Below are 20,121 nucleotides of genomic sequence, written 5' to 3' on the forward strand. Positions count from 1 at the left end.
ACATACCGGGCACATCCATGGATGCAGAATCACCTGCAGAGTCAGGTAAAATGGCCCCATGGGCCCGCCCCTCTGGGATGACGCCCCAAGAAAAGGACCGCTGGTGGCCGCGATGCGGCGATTGACCCATTGAGCCGGAGCCAGATCGCACCAAGCCCGCCCAAACACTCCGCTACCAGGCCAGGCAGCCGCCAATCTGCCGAGCCCGCAATTTCGGAGCTGCCCCGGTGCTCTATGCGAAGCAGGCCATGCCGAGGATGCATGGTTCTTGTGCTCCGTGATGAAAATTTCATGGTTATATATAACTTTGGACGGGTGACTGAAGAGTGCTCTCTTCTCTACCTATTCCCCCTCCCTCTCCGTCAGCCACTCGTTCAGTCGTTCATTCTCTCGTTCATCTTCTGCGTGTTTGTCTCAGTTTCACTGTACTGTCGTTCCTTCAGCGCTAAGGTGCTGAGGATCCTGAGTTACCACCACCACCACCACCACCACCACCACCAACATGAAGCCCGCATCGTCCCTCCTCCTGGCGGCTTGCGTCGCAGCCGCCGCATCAACTACTGTCGTCCAGGTCCTGCTACCAATGCTAGACGAAGCGGAAATCGTTGGCTCCGTCATCTCGGCCGGACCTACTGCCACCGAGTACTTTGTCGCCTGCCCGACAAACGAGCCCGAGGAGGACTGTGGCGCGGGCGACGGCATGCGCGTTGTCTACGGGCAGTCGACCTGGTCCTATGCCATGACGTATCAGGCAGCCGCATTGTTAGCCAGCTCCCGCATCATCCCTTCCTCGCTGCGCGCGCCTGGACGCTAACCGCAATCCTCCCCGCAAGCACCGCCCTCGCCGAATGCAAGCTGGACCCGGCCGAGAACTCGGCCGACTGCCGCGAAACAATCATCAGGCCAGGGCACACCTCGGCCGGGGCCGACACCCTGACCTCGTACAGCGACTTCGTCGTTCCCCTGACCATCACCGCCGGCGCCGAGAAGCTGTCGGGCGCCGCTACTGCCGCTACCACCGCCACCGAGGGACCCAGTGCCACCGGAGGACCCAGCACAGCCGACGGCAGCGGCACGGCCGCCACCACTCCCACCACGCTCTCGACCGCGGCGGTGCCGCCGACGACCTCCGCCGCCAACAACAACGGCACAGCTCCTGCCCCGAGCACGGTCCCCGCCCCGAGCTCGAGCAGCAGCACGGCCGGCGTGCCTCGCATCACCCAGAACGCCGCCGTCCTGGGCGCGGCGGCCATGATTGGCGGCGCCATTTTGCTGTAGAGGGTTGAAGAAACGTGCTTCGTAAAAGGGAGATCAGACTACCATAGCTACCACTATCTGTACTTGATACCCACGTCTTGCGTTTGGATACTCCTTGCAATAGAGCTGGGGCTGAGGCTTGACACAGAGCCCGCTCCGAGGTATTCCCTGTGAGAGGTTCCCGTCCTTGAGCAACAGCTAGCTGACGTAGCCTGTTAGCCCCGAGTCTCCCCGAAGGCATACGCAGTATGGGTTTATGGTCAGTGACCGGAAAACTCTCTTCTTCTGCCCAGCAACCTTGACTATGCATACCAGCCTCCTCAGTTGGGTTGCAGATCTTCCCTGCCGTCCTGCCAACTTGAACAGTTCACACACCGCAAGGCCTGCAGCGGGTCAGCCCAAGCCCTATTCGTCACCTGAGTTGAGACTCATGCACTCACCTTCTCATTGATCCTCTTCCGGCAATACCGGCTGTGTAACAACGCGTGTTAATCCTTCCCTAATCAAGAAAATCGGAATCTTGGATTGAACGTACCACTTAACCATGTGCTTGATGATCGGATCCCGCGAGAAATACTGGTACACGGCGGCCAGGCCATAGAGCGAGAAGCCGACGCCCATGAAATTCAGCAGCCGATTCAAGAAGACCCTAGCAGGCACCAGTAAAGCTGTCCGTCAGCACACAACCAGGCCACCATATCCTATCCCATCCCTCCAGCAAACAACCAACCAAACGAAACAAGACTCACCCATACGCCATAACAACCGCCCCATCATCCCTCGCCTGCTGCAGGGTATTATACCCCCCCTCCCCCCCACCCCCTCCCTGTGGCCGCCGGCGTTCGGCCCGGGCCGCAGGACGGCGAACTTCTCCCGTCCTCCAGGTTGCGGTTCAGCGGCAGCAGCACCGACAGCGGCGGCAGCAGCACGTCGCTGACCAGCGACGTCACCATTACAGCGCCGTGAACATGGACGCCAGCACCAGCCCGAACGCGATCTCCAGCACGTTGCCCCTGGAAGGGCGAAGTCCGCGAACCCCTGCAGGAAGTGGCTTGCCCGCTGGCGCGACTCGTCTAGGAGTGGGCGGGTGTCGGGATCGTCTGCGTTGATGGAGGAAGCGGTGGAGGAGGGGGGGCGGTCGGGGGTGAGTGGTAGGCGGGGCATTTTTTTTTCTCTTTTGGTTTTCCTTTCTCTTTCGGCGTGTGTTGTTGGGCCGGTGTTGAGACGGGGAATTATGGATTGGATGGGGGAAGTATGGTGGTGACTGCTGGGATGGTAGATGGGCGTAATTGGGGGAGGGAAATTGGCGGGTTTGGGATTAGGACTAAACAGAGTTCACAGCATCATCGCACCTGGTCACGACAAGAAGGAGCCAGAGTCGAGGGGTGTTGGCCTAACTCGGCCGCCGTTCCGTTCGGCTGGGCTGGACCATGGCTCCCAACAAGTCAAATCTACTCAACGCAACTCAACGCAAATCAACGCAAATCAACGCAAATCGGCCCTGTTCGCAAGCAAATACGGCCCAGTATTTGACTTGTTTACTTGCAAATATTTGCCAAGACCGCATACTGGTCAGTGCTTCGCAGGATGCCGCCCAGCCCAGCCCAGCCCAGCCACCACAGCCACCAACAACAGCCCTGTTTTTTCCCACCCTCTGGAGTCTGGGCATACAAAATGGAGCCAGCCGTGGAGCCACGTCGCATCACAACGACTTTAACCGGGTCAACCCAGCGAGCCCACCAAGTGCTGATGGCTAAAGAGGTCCCGCCAAGACTAATTTCGGCCAATTGTCGGCAATGTTTTTACAACGTTTTTACGCAACCCCGATCGCCAAGGCGTTTTCGCTATCGCCAAGGGGTTTGCACTATCGCCACGGGTTAGCCACGGGTTAGTTCGCCGGGGGTGCGGGGGGCGGCGCCAGCCCTCCGCTGGTTAGGGTAAGGGTTATAGTTAGGGTAAAGGTCAAGGTTAGGGTAAGGGTTAACTTCGTTTTCTTTTTTTTCGATTTGGTTGAGGTTTCGTAAAGTTGTTGCAACGAGTCTTTGCGATTGTTCGTTGTTGATGTTGCTCGAAGTCGTCTCGTAGCCCCGTCGTGGCCCCGCTTACCCCGTGGCGATTGTAAATACTTGTAAGCGGCAGTCTCCGAAATTAGTCTTGGCGGGACCTCTTTAGCCATAACCCAGCAAGTGCCACAGCCACAGCCATACATACGGATCCATCTGTGGCCTCTGTGGGCCAGTCCGCGCTCATGGAGGCGTTACGACGCGGCCGTCCGAGCGTTGTGCGGGAGGTCTGGGCAGGGCGCAGGCGATCTGGGATTATGTAAGCAATTGCTTAGTCAGAAATTATGTAAGCAATTGCTTAGTCAGAAAAAACAAAACTGGCCACTCTCGATTTTATTGCATTTTTGAGCGATTTAGCCATTGCGAGTGCTGGAGAGCCAGAGAGCCAGAGAGCCAGAAAGCCAGGCAGGGCATGGAAAGAGTGGGTGGGGCATGGCAAAAGTGGGGGGGTCTGTCAGGGTTAGGGATATATATGGCGATTTGACTCGATTTGACAACGACTTGATCAAATACAAACAAGTCAAATATGGTCGCCATGCACCCAAATCAAGGCAAATGGAGCTTCATATTTGACTTATTTGACTTGTTGGGAGCCATGGACTGGACTGGCACAAGGAAGCATGAAGGTCGGTAGGTAGGTAACTCGGTCGGGTCGCTCCCAGAACATGAGGGCGCCTTCGACGTCACCGTTCCTTGGCAACGACCAGGGTACCTAACATTAATCCACACAGACACTGGTTCTCGGCTGCCCTGAGCTTGCTGAGCTTGCCCAGAACGGGCCACTGACTGCATGCCAAGACTTCTGGGAGTTCCCGGACATCAACAAACGGATCGAGATGTTATCTGTCCAGACAATAACCATTTTAGTCGCTTTCCAGAATCAGATTGTACATGAACAACAAAAGCCGGTGACTATCCTATAATACCCCGAAGAAACCATGGATCGATCCAAAAGTCGAATCTCGATGAATCCAGCAAACGCCCCAACCCCTCCAGCACCCCAACCCATACAGACAGACGCTATTTGCTTGTACTTGTACACCGTATCCGAAAACGAGAGCGTAATGCCATAAAGAGCACCTCGGAGAAAGTATAAATGAGCGACAAAAGCAGAGGAGGAAAAAACGAGTGTGACGAATGGAATGGACGCATTGCAACGCGAAGCCCGTCGGTTACTTCAAGAAAGGAGCGGCTGAGTCGACTGAAGATGGTGCCGGACAAAGAGCGATTGATGATAGAATGGACGGTAATGGCCGAAGCACGGAGCGGTAAGCCTGTAATGGCTCTGGTAAGGAGCGACGATGTCGTGTAACAAGACGGGTGCTTATCGAAAGGGGCGACGAAGAGAGTGAAGAGTGACCAAGTCGTTGAACGATTGACAACGTGCGGCGGCGATCCTTGGTTGACCAAAGAGTGACGATATCGGGTCGAGGCGGCGCTCCTGAGAAGGGACCGTCCAGAAAGGTAAAGAGCGGCAGACTGAATAGAACGAATGTCGACGGCGTTGGGCCGCAGGGGTCTGGCAATGAGTGACAATGAAGTCTCTCGAGGCGTTGCTCGCTGGGTAGAGCGATAAACGAGTGACAAGTTAGTTGGGTTCGCCAACAATGAACGATTGGCAAAGCGATTGGACCATCCGGTTTGACAACGAGTAACAGTGAGGTCTCAAGACGGTGATCGCTGAATGGAGCGGTAAAACGAGTGCAAAGTGCCAGATCAAACGAACGACTGACGGCATGACCGGGTTGTAGGAAGCGTGAGAAGGAGTGACTGTGGTCTGTAGAGACAGTGCTTTCTGGAAAGAGTGACAGCGTTTTCTGAAAAGAGCGATGTAGCGAGCAAGGCGTGACGAGTTGACTAAAAGATCGGCAATGCGGTAGAGACTTGAAGCCCGGAAAAGGAGTGACGATGCAGTATCGGCATAGCGTCGTAAAGAGCGACCAAGCGAGCGTACATCCGACTCTGCCAATTGGTTCAGAGCCAGATGATGGGTCGGGAGGCTATGCGAAAGAGCGATGAAATGCCGTACCGAGTACAGTAGGTATCGTAAACACTGAGGAAGCGAGCAAAAGAGCGACGATGCGACCAAGCACCGCAAAGAGCGACGAAGCGAGTAACGAATGACAAGTTGGTCCAAGGGCCGCCGGCGGGTGTGGTAAGACGGTTCAAGAAGGAGTGACAAAGTAGTCCGTTGATAGCAAAGCTGAACGAGCGATCAAAATAGTAGGGGTAACGAATGGAATGAGTGATAAGACAGGCTGGGTGAGAAAGAGTGGCTACCCCGTGTCGAGTATAAAACCAAGAGAAGGACGAAGAGACCAAAGACTGACATACTGGCTCCAAGGATTGACAACCGGTCGGGTCGGAGCCGTTTATAAAATGAGTGACAAGTCAGTCGTATCGAGTGCAGTCTAGAAAGAGCCACAGTAAAGAGTGACAGGTCGACTCAACGAGCGGAAGTTTTTGTAGGTCCATAAAGCACTGGATGAGGGAGCGACAGTACCGGAGAAGATGTTCCCGGGGCGAAAAATAGCACAAGCGAGTGTCGAGGTCGGCAAGACTGCACGATACTAAAGGTATAACGGTCCAAAGCGGGTTCCCGAGTTAGCACAAGCAGTACAGGTGGTGCACGGTGAGCGAGTGGATGTCTCAATCAGCGAGTGATAAGGTGTGAACGAATGTCGAACCCAAGGCGTGTGGGCGGACACGAAGCTTCGAAGGAGTTGGGTCTTGAGAGGGACGAGCGTCGGAAGAAGGAACGTAAGTAGCGAGTATGGCAGCGGTAGAGCGTTGAGCAAAATGAGTGGCGAGAGGAGCGAGCGTTGGAAAGAGCGAGCGTCGAAGAGAGCGTCGAGAGCGTCGAAGAGAGCGAGAGCGTCGAAAAGGGCGTCGAAAAGAGCGAATGTAAAGTAAGCACCGAGTGTCGAAGGAAACGGATATCAGCCAAACCGGGCGATCCCTAAACTTCCCACCTCTCAAGGCCTCCCCGAAACGGGCTCAGCAGGCCCTCCATTGATGGGCTCCTCATAGAACCCATTTGCATCCTCCTGCACCGTGCTCGCCGCCGACACGTTCTTCTCCGCGTACGGCTCCCGCGCGACCTGCATCCGACTGCGGCCGTCGTCGTCGCGCGCGCGGCGGTAGACGCAGAACAGCAGGGCCAGCGCGGCCGTCGTCAGCACCAGTGACATCCACAGCAGAAAGTACAGCGCCGAGCTGGTGGCCGCTGCCATGCCCGACGCCGACGCGCCGCCGTTGACCGTGCGCTTGACCTTCTCCGCCACGGCCGTGGTGCCGACCACGCCGACGAACGACAGCAGCCAGCCGAAGCCGGTCGCGCCCAGCGCGCCCAGCAGCAGCATCATCATCATCAGCGGCGGTGCCCGTGCCCGCATCACGCTCTCGGCCACTACCGCGGCCGCCGACAGGGCAAACCCCGCGGCGACAGCGAGCGTGGCAAACAGCAGGATGAAGCTCATGGCGGCGAGCGCGCGGGGGATGAGGGCGAGCGCGGCGCGGGCGTCGGGCGCGAGGTCGAGGTCGCGCAGCGCGAGCTGGAACGGCCCGGCCTGCAGCTGGCCGTCGAGCGTGGCGGCCAGGTCCGTGTCGCGCGGGTGGAACTTGGGCGTGCACGACTGCACGTCCGGGTCGCCGGCGGCGTCGTTTGGCGCGCGGTAGTAGTCGCCCTCGCAGAGCGCGCCCAGGTGCACCGAGTAGTACTCGCTGATGCCGATCGCCGTGGCGATGCTGATCGTGGCCGCTGCCTGGCTGGGAGTAGCGTCGCGCGTCAGGTGCAGGGCCTGGTTGGCGCGGCATGCATCTCTGGCCGTTCCGGCGACCAAGTCGGCTGCCTTGTTGAGGATGGAGTCGCTGATCTGCCGTTGTGGGCTGCCACCGCCCAGAAGCGCTGCCACCTGGCCGATGCCGTTGGTAACGGTGCCCGACGACGAGGGGACGGCGCTGCCGGCCGTGATGCAGTCGTCCTTCGCCGCCTGGGAGAGGTCAGAGGTTTCGAGCAGGCTTTTGCCGAGCGAGGACGTGTTAAACTGGCCGCGGTCCCTGTTAGTACGGGCTCATGCATGCTTCGAAACGTAGAGGGGAGGAACTCACGCGGATGACGGCGACTCCCTCAAGGTAATTTGGCTTCATGCCCGACGACAGGGCAATGGCCATGAGTAGGAAGGCGAAGAAGGAGCAGGCGATGGGCGCGATCCTCAGCATCACGTCCCCCAAGCGCCCTCTGGCGCCGGTACCGAAGCCTCGCATGTTGGAAGGGAACGACTATGTCGGATCAAAAGGGACCAGCCCCTGATCCCCTGTGCAAAGGAGCGGCAGAGGAAAACCACCTCCACAGAAAAAACGAGCGTGTGACAAGGAATGTCACCCGCCCATGGCAGGCAACAAGAAAAAAACAATGCCGAAGGAAGAAAAGAAAAAGAACAGAAAGGAACAATGTGTTCCAGGGCGAATATCCCGAGGGATGCTGAGGAGAGAGGAGAAGGGCTCAAACCTCGGTGCTGATGTTGCACTATATACCCAACACCATGACAGACAGCACTGCTGCATCTTGGCCTGTGAACATCAAAACAGCCAGCAGACAAACTGGATTTGGCCCTCATCGAGTGTCGTGGTCTGACCTGTCTCGGGCCGGGTGAGCTCAGTGGTTCAGACGAACCGGCCCGCTGTTAGCGCTCAGCACTGACTCGAGAGAAACAATCGCTCTAGCTAGGGAGACGTGAAAGTGAAAGGGGAAACAGCCAAGGCGAACGAGTTGGGATGGCCGCATTGTCGCGGGTCTGATGCGGAACAGGGACGCAGCCAGCCAGCCCAGCAGGGTAGCAGGCCGATCGTTCACTATTGGCGGTCAGGGGGCAGGGGAAGGCTAACTAGCAGGCGTTGCCGATTTCTCCGTGGAGCCGGGCCGGAGATCGTCCACCGCTTGGGGGGCTATGGTGCTGTTCAGATGTTTCTGGTCGACTCCCCCGGACAGGGAGAAACGGCTGTGGTGTTTTTGGCGTCGAGCCGCCCGGACACACGCCCATTTTGCAGGCGCTCTTTCCGGGTTGGAGACCGGATTCGACGCTGAGATGGGCCGATCGAGAAAGCAATTGTGGGCCCCGTGGCTCGTTTTTCTATGTGCGCCGATTTGGGCGACCGGGTTCCGACCGCGCTGGTCAACCCGCTGTCAAGTTGTTGCCGAGTTTCGTAATCCGGTCCTGCGACAGGGTCTGGGCCCGGATTTCCGACCCGGTCCCCACTTTTCCCGAATCGCCGGCCGGTCCCGGCCCGGCGAAAACAGCGCCGCTTGGCGTTTCAACTCATCCGTCAATGAGACATGCATCTGCAACCCAATCCTCGACCTTGGAACGATTTGTCGCAGCAGCCCCAATTGTGTTTTCCTTGGAAACAAAAATGAACAACGCAACCGGCCTAAACGAAAGCGAGAGAGCATTGGTATCAAATCATGACATTGGGGCTTGCAAGAGAAAACAGCGCTACGTATACAATCCTCCGTCTACAACCGCTCACAACTTGGAAACGTATGAGTTGCCCTTCTTGATCCAAGCAACCGCGTCGTTGACAAACTCGTCCACAATCTCCTTCGCCGGCTTCTTCTCGTTGACGACAGCGGCGCACTGACCCATGAGGAAAGGCCGGAACTGATCGAGCAGCTCGTCCACATCCACGTCGTCGTCGGCGCTGGCGTTCATGAGGCCAGAACCCTTGATGGCGGGCGTCTCCTGGGCCTCGCCCGACATGACCTTGTCGAGATCCGCCTCGTAGGGGATCTTGCCCTTGGAGGTGAGCTCCTTGATCTCCTGCTGGCGCTCCTCCTCCCAGTTCATGATGTAGGGATTCTTGCGCACGCGCAGCGGGCGGCCCGTGAAGATCAGCGTGCGGATGGTGTCGTCGAAGCTGGCGGTGCGCACGGCCTCCTTGTGCGACTCGGGCGCGCCAGCCTCCTCGGAAAGGACGAACCGGGTGCCCACCCACACGGCGCTGGCGCCCATCATCAGCGCAGCCGCCAGCAGCTGGCCGTTGTGGATACCACCCGCCGCAATCACCTGCACGGGCTTGCCGGTGAGCGGCGACTTGTGCCCCTTGCAAGCCTGGACGACGGCGGGGATCAGGACCGTCGTGGCAATATCGCCCGTGTGACCGCCGCCCTCGCCTCCCTGGGCGCAGATAATGTCGACGCCGAGATCGAGGCACTTCTTGACGTGCTTGGGGTGGCCGATCATGTTCATGTAGAAGACGCCGTTCTTGTGCAGCTTCTCGACGACGTGCTTCGGGGGAACACCGACGGCCGAGACGAAGAGCTTGGCACCCGACTCGATAATGATGTCGATCAACTGGTCAAGCTTGCCCTTGGTGTAGTCGTAGCTAGCGAAAGGCAAAACCAACAGGTCAGCGGGGGTCACCCAAACTGCTTGCGCGCGGCGGTGGGCCTACTTGGTTTTCCGGGCGTTGCCGCCGATCTGGGGCAGCAGAAGGTCGACGCCGAACGGCGCGTTCTTGTCCCTGAGATGCGACTTGAGCTCGTCGATCTGGTCCCTGAGCATTTCGGGAGTGTAGTTGATGCCGCCCAGAACACCCAGGCCGCCGGCATTTGTGACCGCCGCCGCCAGCTTCGGGCCGGCGGCGACATTCATGCCGGCGAGCAGGATGGGGTGGTTGATCTTGAAAAGATCGGTAATTTCGGTGCGGATTTTCTCTGCAGCGCGCCAAAAGCAAGGGGTTAGTTAACCACTGTCAGCCACTGCTCCCACGCCGGTGCTGTGGCGCACGCTGATCGCGATGACGTCGCGCGGCGGCAGCAGGCGAGATGGGGGGGGTCACTCACGAGGAGAAGCCATGGCGCCGGTTGTGTCTGGAATAGCAATGGTATCAAAGCCGGATTAAAATGCAAGCCTGCAAGTATTGAAGTAAATGTGTTGCTCAAGAGAAACCCGGATCCGACTGGGAGGAGACAGACGGACGACAAACATCAAGGGTCCGGGGAAGGAGCGCCATCTTGAACCGAGGAGCGAAGAGCTAGGGGTTCGGCAGCGCCTAGCCCAGCCCGGGCCATTGGGGCGTTGTGCCGAGGTTGGCCGTCGCTCCACGCTAACCAGACTGAAAGTGCGGAGGCGAGCCGGTGCCGAGGCACGGTTGAGTGTGGGGCAGGCAGTTGGTTAGGTGATGGTCGACTCGGGAAGTCACTCACGGTTATCGCGATGCCTGAATGACTTGCAGGTTTGTTCTTGACAGCGAAATCTTGGACAACTCCGATCCCGGCCAGCAGCAGCCGGCGACATTATCCATTACGGAGTACCTTGCTGTGTAACTCATGTATTCCCCCCTGCGTGTCCAACATGCTGCGGCGTGTGCTGCCGCTGGTCCAATGGCGGCCCTGCGGCTTCGGCCGGATATCCCAAGCAGAACTGCCCGTGTCGTCGACCAGAGCAATCTGTTGTCTTTGAAGTGATTTCTTCACACGCGGACGACGCGGTCTCAGACGGGCTCAGGCAGGCTCTGACGGAAAAGGTCAGCCGCATGGATTCAAATTCGCGAACATCAATAAGCTGACTCAGCTGGGCCAGCATGACCCTAACCCTCGCTGTCTGCTCAAGTGGGATGTGGAGCCTCCAAGCGATCACGGCTGGATTCTCAGTGAGCTCGAGTGAGCTCAGCATGCGGCGATGAAGTGCTTCAGTCTCACCATCGCGCGGCCATTGAGACGCGCCCAGCCACTGCGGCCGCGCGTGCAGCATGTGTGTCATTGTGGCCGGCCCACACATGTGACAAGAGCCGACAACAGGCTGTTTTCACTGTCGACGCGCCGGGTTTCCGACTCGCTCGCCTTCAAAAAATACACACTGCCGCCGAACTACAAGCCCGGCGCGGGCATCGATCTCCCGGCCGGGATGAGTGCTTCTGAAGCCGCTGGCGCTGCTCCGCGCAAGCGGACGGCGTACATCGCCCTGGGCAGCAACATTGGCGACCGCATCGGCTGGATCGAGAGGGCCTGCAACGAGATGGACGCGCGGGGCATCAGGGTGAAGCGGACGAGCAGTTTGTGGGAGACGGAGCCCATGTACGTGCTAGACCAGGATAGATTTGTCAATGGCGCCTGCGAGGTTCGTCAGTCTCGTGTGTCTCTGGCGGCCCACGGATCGTGCCCATGACTAAAAGCCCGAGATAGGTCGAGACGACCCTGGAGCCACTCGAGTTGCTGGATGCGCTGCAGGACATCGAAAAGGCGCTGGGCCGCGAGAAGCTCATAGACAAGGGGCCACGCAACATCGACCTCGACATTCTGCTCTACGACAACATCACGTTCGACCATGAGCGTCTCAAGATCCCTCACGTTGGCATTCCCGAGCGGGAGTTTGTCCTGCGCCCCCTGGCCGAGTACAACCCCTCCCCCTTTGACCCCCCCGCCTCTCTCACTACCACTAACCACAACCCAGGCTCATTCCCGACAAACCCATCGACCCCTCACGCCCGTGGCGTCTCGTCGCCGACTACCTCGACGCCCTCCCGCCGTCCAAAACGCCGCTGACGACCATGACGCCGCTCTCGGCGCACCACCCGCCCATCCAAGCGCTGAACCCGTCCCGCAAAACCCACGTCATGGCCATCCTCAACATGACGCCCGACTCCTTCTCCGACGGCGGCCAGAACGCCCCGCACGACACGGCCGCGCTCCACCAGACGATCGCGGGCTTCCTCGACGCGGGCGCCACCATGATCGACATCGGCGGCCAGTCGACCGCGCCGGGCGCGCCCGAGGTCTCGCTCGACGAGGAGCTCGCGCGCGTGCTGCCGGCCATCCGGCTGATCCGCACGGCCTTCGCCGCGCAGCCGGTGCTGATCAGCGTCGACACGTACCGCGCGCGCGTGGCCGAGGCCGCCGTCGCCGCGGGCGCCGACCTCGTCAACGACGTCTCCGGCGGCGCCCTCGACCCGGCCATGCTGCCCACCGTCGCCCGCCTGGGCACCACCGTCTGCCTGATGCACATGCGCGGCACCCCGGCCACCATGGCCTCCCTGGCCGACTACCCGGCGAGCGAGGGCGGGCTGGTCGCCAGCATCGCGCGCGAGCTGGCCGACCGCGTGCGCGCCGCCGAGGACGCCGGCGTCCGCCGCTGGCGCATCGTGCTCGACCCCGGGCTAGGGTTCGCCAAGGTCGGCCGCCAGAACGTCGACGTGCTGCGCCACCTGGACGAGCTGCGGAGCTGGCCCGGCCTGCAGGGCCTGCCGTGGCTGGTGGGGTCCAGCAGGAAGAGCTTTATCGGGAGGGTGACGGGGGTGCCGACGCCGAAGGAGAGGATCTGGGGCACCGCGGCGACGGTGGCGGCCGCCGTGCAGGGCGGCGCCGACGTGGTGAGGGTGCACGACGTGCGCGAGATGGCGCAGGTCGTCGCCATGGCCGATGCCATCTGGAGGTATTAGCGGCTGGCAGGCATGGGGGGATTCAACATACGGTGCACTTGTACATTCAACAAAGAAGAGGACAAGGGGGGAAAGGCGGTTTTCTGCGAGGCCGGATTGGGGACTGGGGAAATTGGCGTTTGTAATTAGACGGCGGGTGGCCAGCCAGTCAATCGAGTTTGTCGGGCTATGGGGGGGACCACCATGGTCGTCACCTTTCACCCTCTAGGTATATACCTGTCCTGCGAGCACGGAGCTTCAGTCGTTGCTACAGCGGGCATGTTGACGGTTGACCCCGGACTGCGGGTGCTTTGCATTCTCGGAGAGGCAAGCCGCACCGATCGGCAGGGACCGCATCCATGTCGTAAGTAAATACGAGAGACTGGAATCAGTCCTTCTCTTTGGAAGATCCCACCAAACGTTAAAAGTGCAGGATTCAGCATCTTGTTCGAGGCCTGAGTCGCCTTCATCCGACAAGAGCCGCGGGCCCCTCAACCCTACTCCCTCACGCCTGTCCTGCTGAAGCCAAACCACCGCAACCTTTCCAAACCTCAACCGTAGCCATGGTCACACACAATTGTCCCCCGCAGCGGCCAAGGCCGAGCCAGAACGTGGGGGAAGAAACCTCACCTCTCCGTTCATATGCGCTAAAGCGCCTGCACACTTCCACCAGGGTATGGCACTCCCACTCCCACCGTGAACGCTCACTCCCCACCGCCCAATGCTACCGCCACCGCCACCATGGCTGCTGACAAGCCACCAATGGTCATCCAAGGTGTGCGTGTGGATCGAAGAACGACACAACGGTCTGGTCAGACATCACATGTCCCCCTTCCTGTTTCTCAGTCCACCAAGTCATAGCGTAACGCGCCTTGGTCTGGGGCACCGCACAGCAACCTTGTGCTCGATAGAGCCTGCCTTGAGGGGCGGGCAGGGTGCGGAAGAGGGATCAAAGACGACGTGCAGACAGGCTAGATGGTGGCTGCTATTGTATTCAAGTAGGAAATCGGGAAGGGGAAGCATAATATCTCCTTAGAGGGCCGGTAGTGCAAATGCCCCCAGGAGACAGTCTCTAATTGATTTGCTAAAGGCCAGAGTGAAGCGTAGCCAAGTAGCTTCCATTCTCTCGCCTCGTCTTCTGTCTACGTACATACCGCCTACGACTTTCCAGGCGGTTTGTACGTCTCGACGGTGATGAACCTGCCCTTCCCGGCCCTCTGGGCGCGGATATGCCCCTCGACCCTGCGCGCGGCAGACAACAGCCCCCAGAACCGCACCAGCTCGTCCCCCTCGTCATCACCTCCCTTGCCGTGCTCCTCCACGAATCGATAACCAGGGTGCAACACCAGCGTGGTGATCTTGCCCCAGGCGCCGGCCCAGTCGACCGACTCGTCGCCCTCCTCGCCGGCCGTGGCCCACAGCGCGGGGAACCAGGCGCCGCAGCCCGTCAGGTCGAGGTACTCGAGCCCGTACAGGCGCCGGCTCAGCCGGCGCAGGATCAGCACGGCCTCGGCCCAGTCGTCGTCCAGCGAGTGGCTGTAGGGCCCCGTGCCGCCGTACTGCAGCGAGCGGCCCGTCTGCGGCGAGACCACCGTCGCCAGCGTGGCGTTCGGGGTCAGCGTCGGCTCCGGCCAGAAGGCGAGGCTGAGGTGCGTCAGGCCCGGCAGGTGCGCCGCGAAGGCGAGCAGCTGCCGCCACGAGACGGCGTGCGGCGAGCCCGGGTCGAGCGCGAGCGAGAGGTGGGTTAGGTTGGGCAGCAGCGGACGGGGGATGTCGGGAGAGGTGTTCTCGGGTGCGTCCCACGATTCCTGCGCGTCGACGGGCTCGGCCTCGGGGGGGAAGAGGAGGTCCGACAGCTCGCGCAGCTTCAGGGAGCGGCCGACCGACCCGGATAGGTCCAGATAGGTGAAGGTCTCGTTCATCACGCTCGGCGCCAGCGCCGGATCGTCTCGGTACTCTGGGGCGTCCCGAGGAGGGAGGAGCACAGCCCGGAGATCTCTCAAAGACACGCCTTCCTCGGTGTATGTCCCGAGGTACACGATCAGGGCAACCCGCAGATGGGTGGGCAGCCCGTAGAGATGGTACCGGCAGTAGGACCTCTGCCACCGCCAGTCGCGGGCAAACCGGCGGAGCACCAAGTCAACCAGGCTGCCGCGCGAGGGCAGATGCACCCCCGGCAGCGGCTTCCGGACCCAGTCCCTCTCTCCGTCTCCGTCAGGCCCGGCCGCCGAGCGTCGGACGGCGCTCTCCAGCGCGCGTTCCGGCCGCGACAGCCAGCTGCGCGGCGGGGCCGGGCCGGCGGGCAGCCTCGCGCCGCCGGGGCCGAGGCGGAGAGGGCGGCGCGGGCGAGGCGGGGGTGTCTCGGGGATCTGGAGGATCTGGCGGATGGCAGGCGGGACCGTCGGCTGGACGACGTCTGGCGTCTGGTGCCGACTGCCGCTCAGGCCGGCGCGGCGCAGGCCGGCGAGCAGCTCGTTGACTCCGCGGCTTTGCGAAGGGTCATCTGCAAGTCTGTCGTCAGCAACAAAGGGCAAAACACGGGATGTTCGTGTTCGCCAGCCAAAACCGCCGAACGGCGGCTGGGCGCACCAAGGACGACGGGCTTGTGCTGCGGGACCTGGGGGGGGAGGCGGGGGGTGGGCCGAGGGGACGTGGTGACGCACCTTGGCGACTGTCGTTTCTGCTGGCAGCCGAGCTGCTGAGCAACGCTGGGGCAGTGGACTGCGGCTTGGAGTACTTGTTTTGGTGTCTCTTCTTCGGCATTACCCCGGTGTCCGGATATTGTCTTGTTTTTCTTCCCAGTTGCCCTTTCCGAAAAGGTCGCAGCTTCGGGAGGGAAGATGCGGGCAGGTCAAGGCCAGCGTCGACGTGACGTGCATGTCACGACAGGTATGGGCGATAGCGTGGACCCTGGTCGCCCACACGGCGCTGTGCTGAGTGGCCCGAAAGCACTTCCACAGTGCACGGAATACCTAGTGTCAGGTAGTGAAGTGAGCGGGGCAGTGCGGGCCTGTGCCACTGCGTCATGCGGCGGTTCGGGGCAACTGCACCTGCAGGCCCGACGGAGGATGTTCCAAGGTTGTTACACAGTTCAATCCAGCAGCATCAGACCGTGGGTGGAGCGTGGTTGCTCTCCAAAACAAACGGACAGCGGACAGCGCAAGGCGACGGAAAACGAAGCGAACAAGTAGGACATACACTCCTCTGACTCTAAGCGAAATGTATCAGCCCGATTTGTTCACTTCGTCTTCCGTGCAACAGGCCTGACCGTGTAGCTACAGTACGGATTACTGTGCGTTTTGGGTGTGGCGTGTCGAGCGGTTCATGTCAGTCAGAAGCCGTTGGCTCGCGTGCGCCCCTCCGCTGTCATCCTCGGTGCTGGCAGGCTCCAACCCCGTACAACGTCAACAAGCAGAGCAAGCAACTTTGTCCCCTCCAAGACGGATGACGGGCAAGGATCGAGGGGCGTGTCTATCTCCTTTTGGAAGCCGGGAGAGATGATGGAGACGAGGAGCGGCCGACCTCCAGCCTCCAGCCTGTCTGAGAGACTGAGACTCCCGGCACGTGTGGGAAAGCGCAGAGGGGCCTTCCTCCGGTCCTGAACATGCCGAACTGAAGGCCGCACACAACAACACAGCGACCTACACTAGTGTAGATACCGGAGTTGGTGGTGGGACAGTTCTCTCATTGGATCCCTCTCCGCTCTTCCTGACGACGGCTCTGCTCGGTGCAATTAGCCCAGTCATACCCACCCGGCTCCGTCGCCATGGCAAGCTTGCGTCCGAATGGACCGGACGGCCGTCCAAGCTAAAAGCATGACTTGCATTAAGCCGAGACAGCTGATCGAACCAATGCAAGCGTGGGCGGTAGTGTCGGCTTGGGGCACCCGATGCTTGTCTCTGGGGATGGATCCCGGCACGGCTGCAGTACCCATGTTGTGATTCCAAGGCTGGGTACCTCTTGTGTAAGTGTGCCCCAACTCCCGCAGCATGGCGCACCGATCTCGGTTTGTTAGGGGGGAGCCCAGGTATCTTTGAAGGAGGGAAGCAGCCAGGTGTCGTCAGTGTGTGTGAAGGCGGGACCATCCGAACCTATGGATCTTCGGATTGACGTGCACCAAGGACACGAAGCCTCTGGATCCGTTCTTGGCTGCTATTGTTGGTGTCCGCGGACGGGGCCGTCTGTCAGCGGAGAAGGAAGCTGACCCATCCGCTCGCGAATCGGATGCGGTCTTTGGGACGAAAATGCTTGCCCTGCTGCCTGCTCGGTGCCGAATGCCTTGCCCGGATTGCCTCTGGAGCGCTCCCATCTGCCTTTCCGAAGATTCCAGGACCTTGCCAGCCGGTTTCTAAACAGGAACAGTTTGGAAAGCCCTGCAGTGTCGGCAGAGAGGCCCTATCGCCACCCCGTAACAGCGTCGCAGCTGACGTCTTGGTCATGATCGTCCAACAAACATTAGGCTCTGCGGTGCGGCGGGCCCTTCGCAGATCGAGACAGTTGTGTACAACCGTGGCTTGAGGGAGACATGAAGCAGTTCGCTGCATCTTTGTCCGACCTAGGCCACGCGACAGGTGAAGTGGCGCTGGAAACTGAAGAGACCACAGCTCCGGGCATAGAACCGTTGGAGATTGGCGTCGCCTGCTCTCGCACCGCTCGAAACCAGCATGCTTCCCGTCATAGGACACGCGCGATCCCTTAGCGTCGTCTGGCGAAGACCGACGCCAGCATCGGAAGCCATTCTCCAACACCTGTGTCACACCGCGCTACTAGTGGCCCCGGCACCGAGAGAGGAGCTCGCCTCCTTTTGGGGGCCTTGTCTGGTGGCCGGCCGAGAGGAGATCCGCACAGTACGTGTCGGGTTGTAGGACAGATCATGCATGCTCAGGACCAGTCCTCGCCACCTAGCCCCATCCATCGTCTTTGCCGCCGGACCTTGAGGGATGTTTTCCTCTCCCGTTCCGATCCGACCAGCTGCGTCCGCCCACGTATGCAAACAGAACAGACCGAGAAGTGCCGCGTAACGGCAGGCGGGCAGTGCATGGCAAGCGACTTTGTCGATGCCCAGATACTTCTAGAGCAGTCGCTTAAATCGCTCTCCGTGCGTGGAGTTGACTCGTCTCGTCTCGTCGGATCGCCGACTTTCTGCTTCCTCGGTCACACACGAGACGCGCAGCAGTGTCGTGGACCGTGGCCAGCAGGGCGCGGAAGGCTTCTGTGTCAGCGAAGAAGCGGCTTGTGACAGGAGTTCGACCGAGAAGAAGCCTGACAGATCCCGAATCTGGAAGGGATTAGCAAACAAATCAGGCAAGTAATGTCAAACGAAGGTCTAGATTAGGGGTGGTGAGCGCGGTTGAGCAACGTGGGTCAGGTCAGACCTACCTGAAGGGGCCTACTTCCCCCCAGCGCGCCGCTGGCCGGTGTGCCAGGTTTGTCAGACCGCGGAGGCGTGCCCGTTCATGCCTGTGGAGGCTGCTCCCAAGGGGCTGGGTCTCGTGTACAAGCCCATCTCCCTGATACTGCCGGGAGTCACCCGGGGGAAGTGGGCGTCCACAGTGTCCGCTGGGATGCTGCGACGGGCAGGGGAGTCGACTAGGTCGCGCTGCTTGTTGCCGGTGCGACAACAGGTCATCTGCCTCGCCGCAGAGACTGCATCGGCAGCCTGCTTCTCGGGGACGGGCAGCGGAGATTGAAACCGATGGCGAGCTATCGATCGATGACTTCCGCAGCCCAGAACGTTCTTGGGGTCGGCTGTTGTTTAGCACGACCTGGGGGACATCTCCCGTAGGGGCAGCTACTGCGGTTTCTGCAGGCTCCTGATGGCGGTTGCTTGGTGCAACCATTGTTGCATCAAGAGTTGATTGGTTGCTCCCTCGTCTTTCGGAAGTTAACAGAAGCGTGCTCGCCGGGCAGGGAAGGGCGAGAGGGACAATCTTCGGTCCACCGATCCAGCGATTTAGCGATCCAGAAGCTCAGCGGTGCGGTCATAGTTGGCGTGTCGACAACAGATGCTGACCGAGCGGGTGTGACGATTGCGTCTTAGGACCTCCAGTCTGGGATAGGCCCTGCGGACCGCAATGCTTTGGGCCGCGCTGTTGAATCTCAAGCTACAGCCCGACTCTGCTGCGCAGTTGATGTCGCCAACACAAATGAATCTGATATAGAGTGGCTTCAAAGGACACCCGGCCCGTCTGAAGCCCCTCAGGGGAAACTTGCACTGTGCAGATAGTTAAACCACCAACACCGAGTTCTATGCCGGCTCCCGTACCCGTGCGGGGGACGTGGACGCCGGGAAGAAAGAAATGTGGGCGGGCATGGCGAAGGAGACGGTAGAAAACGCACAAGACCTCATCCATGAGCTCCCAGGCGTTCGAAATGCCTCTGTACTGTCAGCATCCCATAACGGCCCATCCAATGAGGGGGGGGGGGGGGGGTGTCCCGACCTCGGAGCCGTTGAGGTAACTACCTACCTTACCTACCTAGGAGAGCGCGGCGCTAATGTCTCGGGCTGAGTCCGGTGGGTGAACAAATTAGAGGGGATACCCTGTCTCCAGCCATCGTGCCCGACATAAGCAACAGACGAGTCCATGGCCCCTGTTCAGTGTTTTTCAGAGCCGACTAGGCGTTGCGCGGTGAGTGCGGGCTATTCATTGCCTTGGCCATGGCCCCGTTTCTGGCGCATAAGGCCGATCGGTATCTGCCGCGCCAGACAAGTACCTGCTCGTACCGTCCTGTCTCAGCACCTCTCTGATGCTACAGGCCGCCGATACGGACCCGGCTGCGCTGCTGCCTGCCTCGATTAGGGAGGTCGCGCGGCCACACACCCCGCCGCACCCGGCGGCAACAAGGGTATCCCAATCTCCATCAAGCCGCAAGTCCTCAAGCGCATAGGTAACCAAAGCAGACCTGGAAGGCGAGGAGAAGCTCGTCGGGCAGCAAAAGGGCGCACCCGAAGGAGCGAGTCCATGACCGATCGGGTGACGGGTTAGCAAAGCCACGGCGCACCCCCTCCCCCTCTTCCTAGCGTGCCTGCGACGCGTGGGCCAAGGCTATAGGAGGCGATCGACTGAGACTTCTGACAGGAAGAAATTAAGAGGACCAGTTGCGAGTACCCCGGGGTCTGGCGGACGGGTGCTTAAGGCCTGACAAAGGCCGGTGAGCGACGCTGCAGGTTTCTCTGGCGCTAGTAGTCTCACTCTCGACGAAGCGGTGTCCTCACATCTCGTACGTAGGTATGTATGGTCGCTTCGTGCAGAGCGGCATAAACGCATCGGCGAGGCTTGCCAAGGCATCCAGGTGGCCAGGGCAATGAATGTAAGGCGAGCAAAGAGAGAGTCTGCGTATCGCAGGCAGAGCCAGCCCAGCCCCCAGGGAGGCAGTTACCTAC

At 60.3% G+C, this 20,121-nt stretch overlaps 6 protein-coding genes across 6 annotated transcripts; 1 reads left to right on the plus strand and 5 right to left on the minus strand.

Moving 5' to 3' along the window:
• Positions 1–357: 357 nt before the first annotated feature.
• THITE_130699 (uncharacterized protein) lies at positions 358–2,421 on the minus strand (the record flags this gene model as incomplete). The annotated part of the gene is made up of 6 exons (XM_003657077.1): positions 358–762; positions 834–1,640; positions 1,698–1,728; positions 1,793–1,906; positions 2,007–2,041; positions 2,077–2,421. The coding sequence occupies 5 exons, from the start codon at positions 2,419–2,421 to the stop codon at positions 1,578–1,580; spliced, it is 588 nt and encodes a 195-aa protein (XP_003657125.1). The 3' UTR covers positions 358–762; positions 834–1,577.
• A 3,874-nt stretch (positions 2,422–6,295) lies between these two features.
• Positions 6,296–7,586, minus strand: THITE_156641 (uncharacterized protein; the record flags this gene model as incomplete). Its single annotated transcript, XM_003657078.1, has 2 exons — positions 6,296–7,366; positions 7,431–7,586. The coding sequence occupies 2 exons, from the start codon at positions 7,584–7,586 to the stop codon at positions 6,296–6,298; spliced, it is 1,227 nt and encodes a 408-aa protein (XP_003657126.1).
• A 535-nt stretch (positions 7,587–8,121) lies between these two features.
• Positions 8,122–8,565, minus strand: THITE_2122561 (uncharacterized protein). Its single transcript, XM_003657079.1, has one exon. The coding sequence runs from the start codon at positions 8,360–8,362 to the stop codon at positions 8,207–8,209; it is 156 nt and encodes a 51-aa protein (XP_003657127.1). The 5' UTR covers positions 8,363–8,565; the 3' UTR covers positions 8,122–8,206.
• Position 8,566: 1 nt separating this feature from the next.
• Positions 8,567–10,373, minus strand: THITE_2122563 (uncharacterized protein). The gene is made up of 3 exons (XM_003657080.1): positions 10,165–10,373; positions 9,774–10,035; positions 8,567–9,704 (listed from the first exon to the last, which is right to left on the minus strand). Exons 1-3 carry the CDS (start codon positions 10,175–10,177, stop codon positions 8,846–8,848), a joined length of 1,134 nt encoding a protein of 377 aa, XP_003657128.1. The 5' UTR covers positions 10,178–10,373; the 3' UTR covers positions 8,567–8,845.
• Positions 10,374–10,921: 548 nt separating this feature from the next.
• THITE_2122567 (uncharacterized protein) lies at positions 10,922–12,857 on the plus strand. Its single transcript, XM_003657081.1, has 3 exons — positions 10,922–11,440; positions 11,506–11,714; positions 11,774–12,857. Exons 1-3 carry the CDS (start codon positions 11,228–11,230, stop codon positions 12,756–12,758), a joined length of 1,407 nt encoding a protein of 468 aa, XP_003657129.1. The 5' UTR covers positions 10,922–11,227; the 3' UTR covers positions 12,759–12,857.
• A 1,037-nt stretch (positions 12,858–13,894) lies between these two features.
• THITE_2056950 (uncharacterized protein) lies at positions 13,895–15,500 on the minus strand (the record flags this gene model as incomplete). Its single annotated transcript, XM_003657082.1, has 2 exons — positions 13,895–15,240; positions 15,401–15,500. The coding sequence occupies 2 exons, from the start codon at positions 15,498–15,500 to the stop codon at positions 13,895–13,897; spliced, it is 1,446 nt and encodes a 481-aa protein (XP_003657130.1).
• Positions 15,501–20,121: the final 4,621 nt, after the last annotated feature.

The sequence above is a fragment of the Thermothielavioides terrestris genome, chromosome 5, assembly GCF_000226115.1.
Source record: "Thermothielavioides terrestris NRRL 8126 chromosome 5, complete sequence".
Lineage (NCBI taxonomy): Eukaryota > Fungi > Ascomycota > Sordariomycetes > Sordariales > Chaetomiaceae > Thermothielavioides > Thermothielavioides terrestris.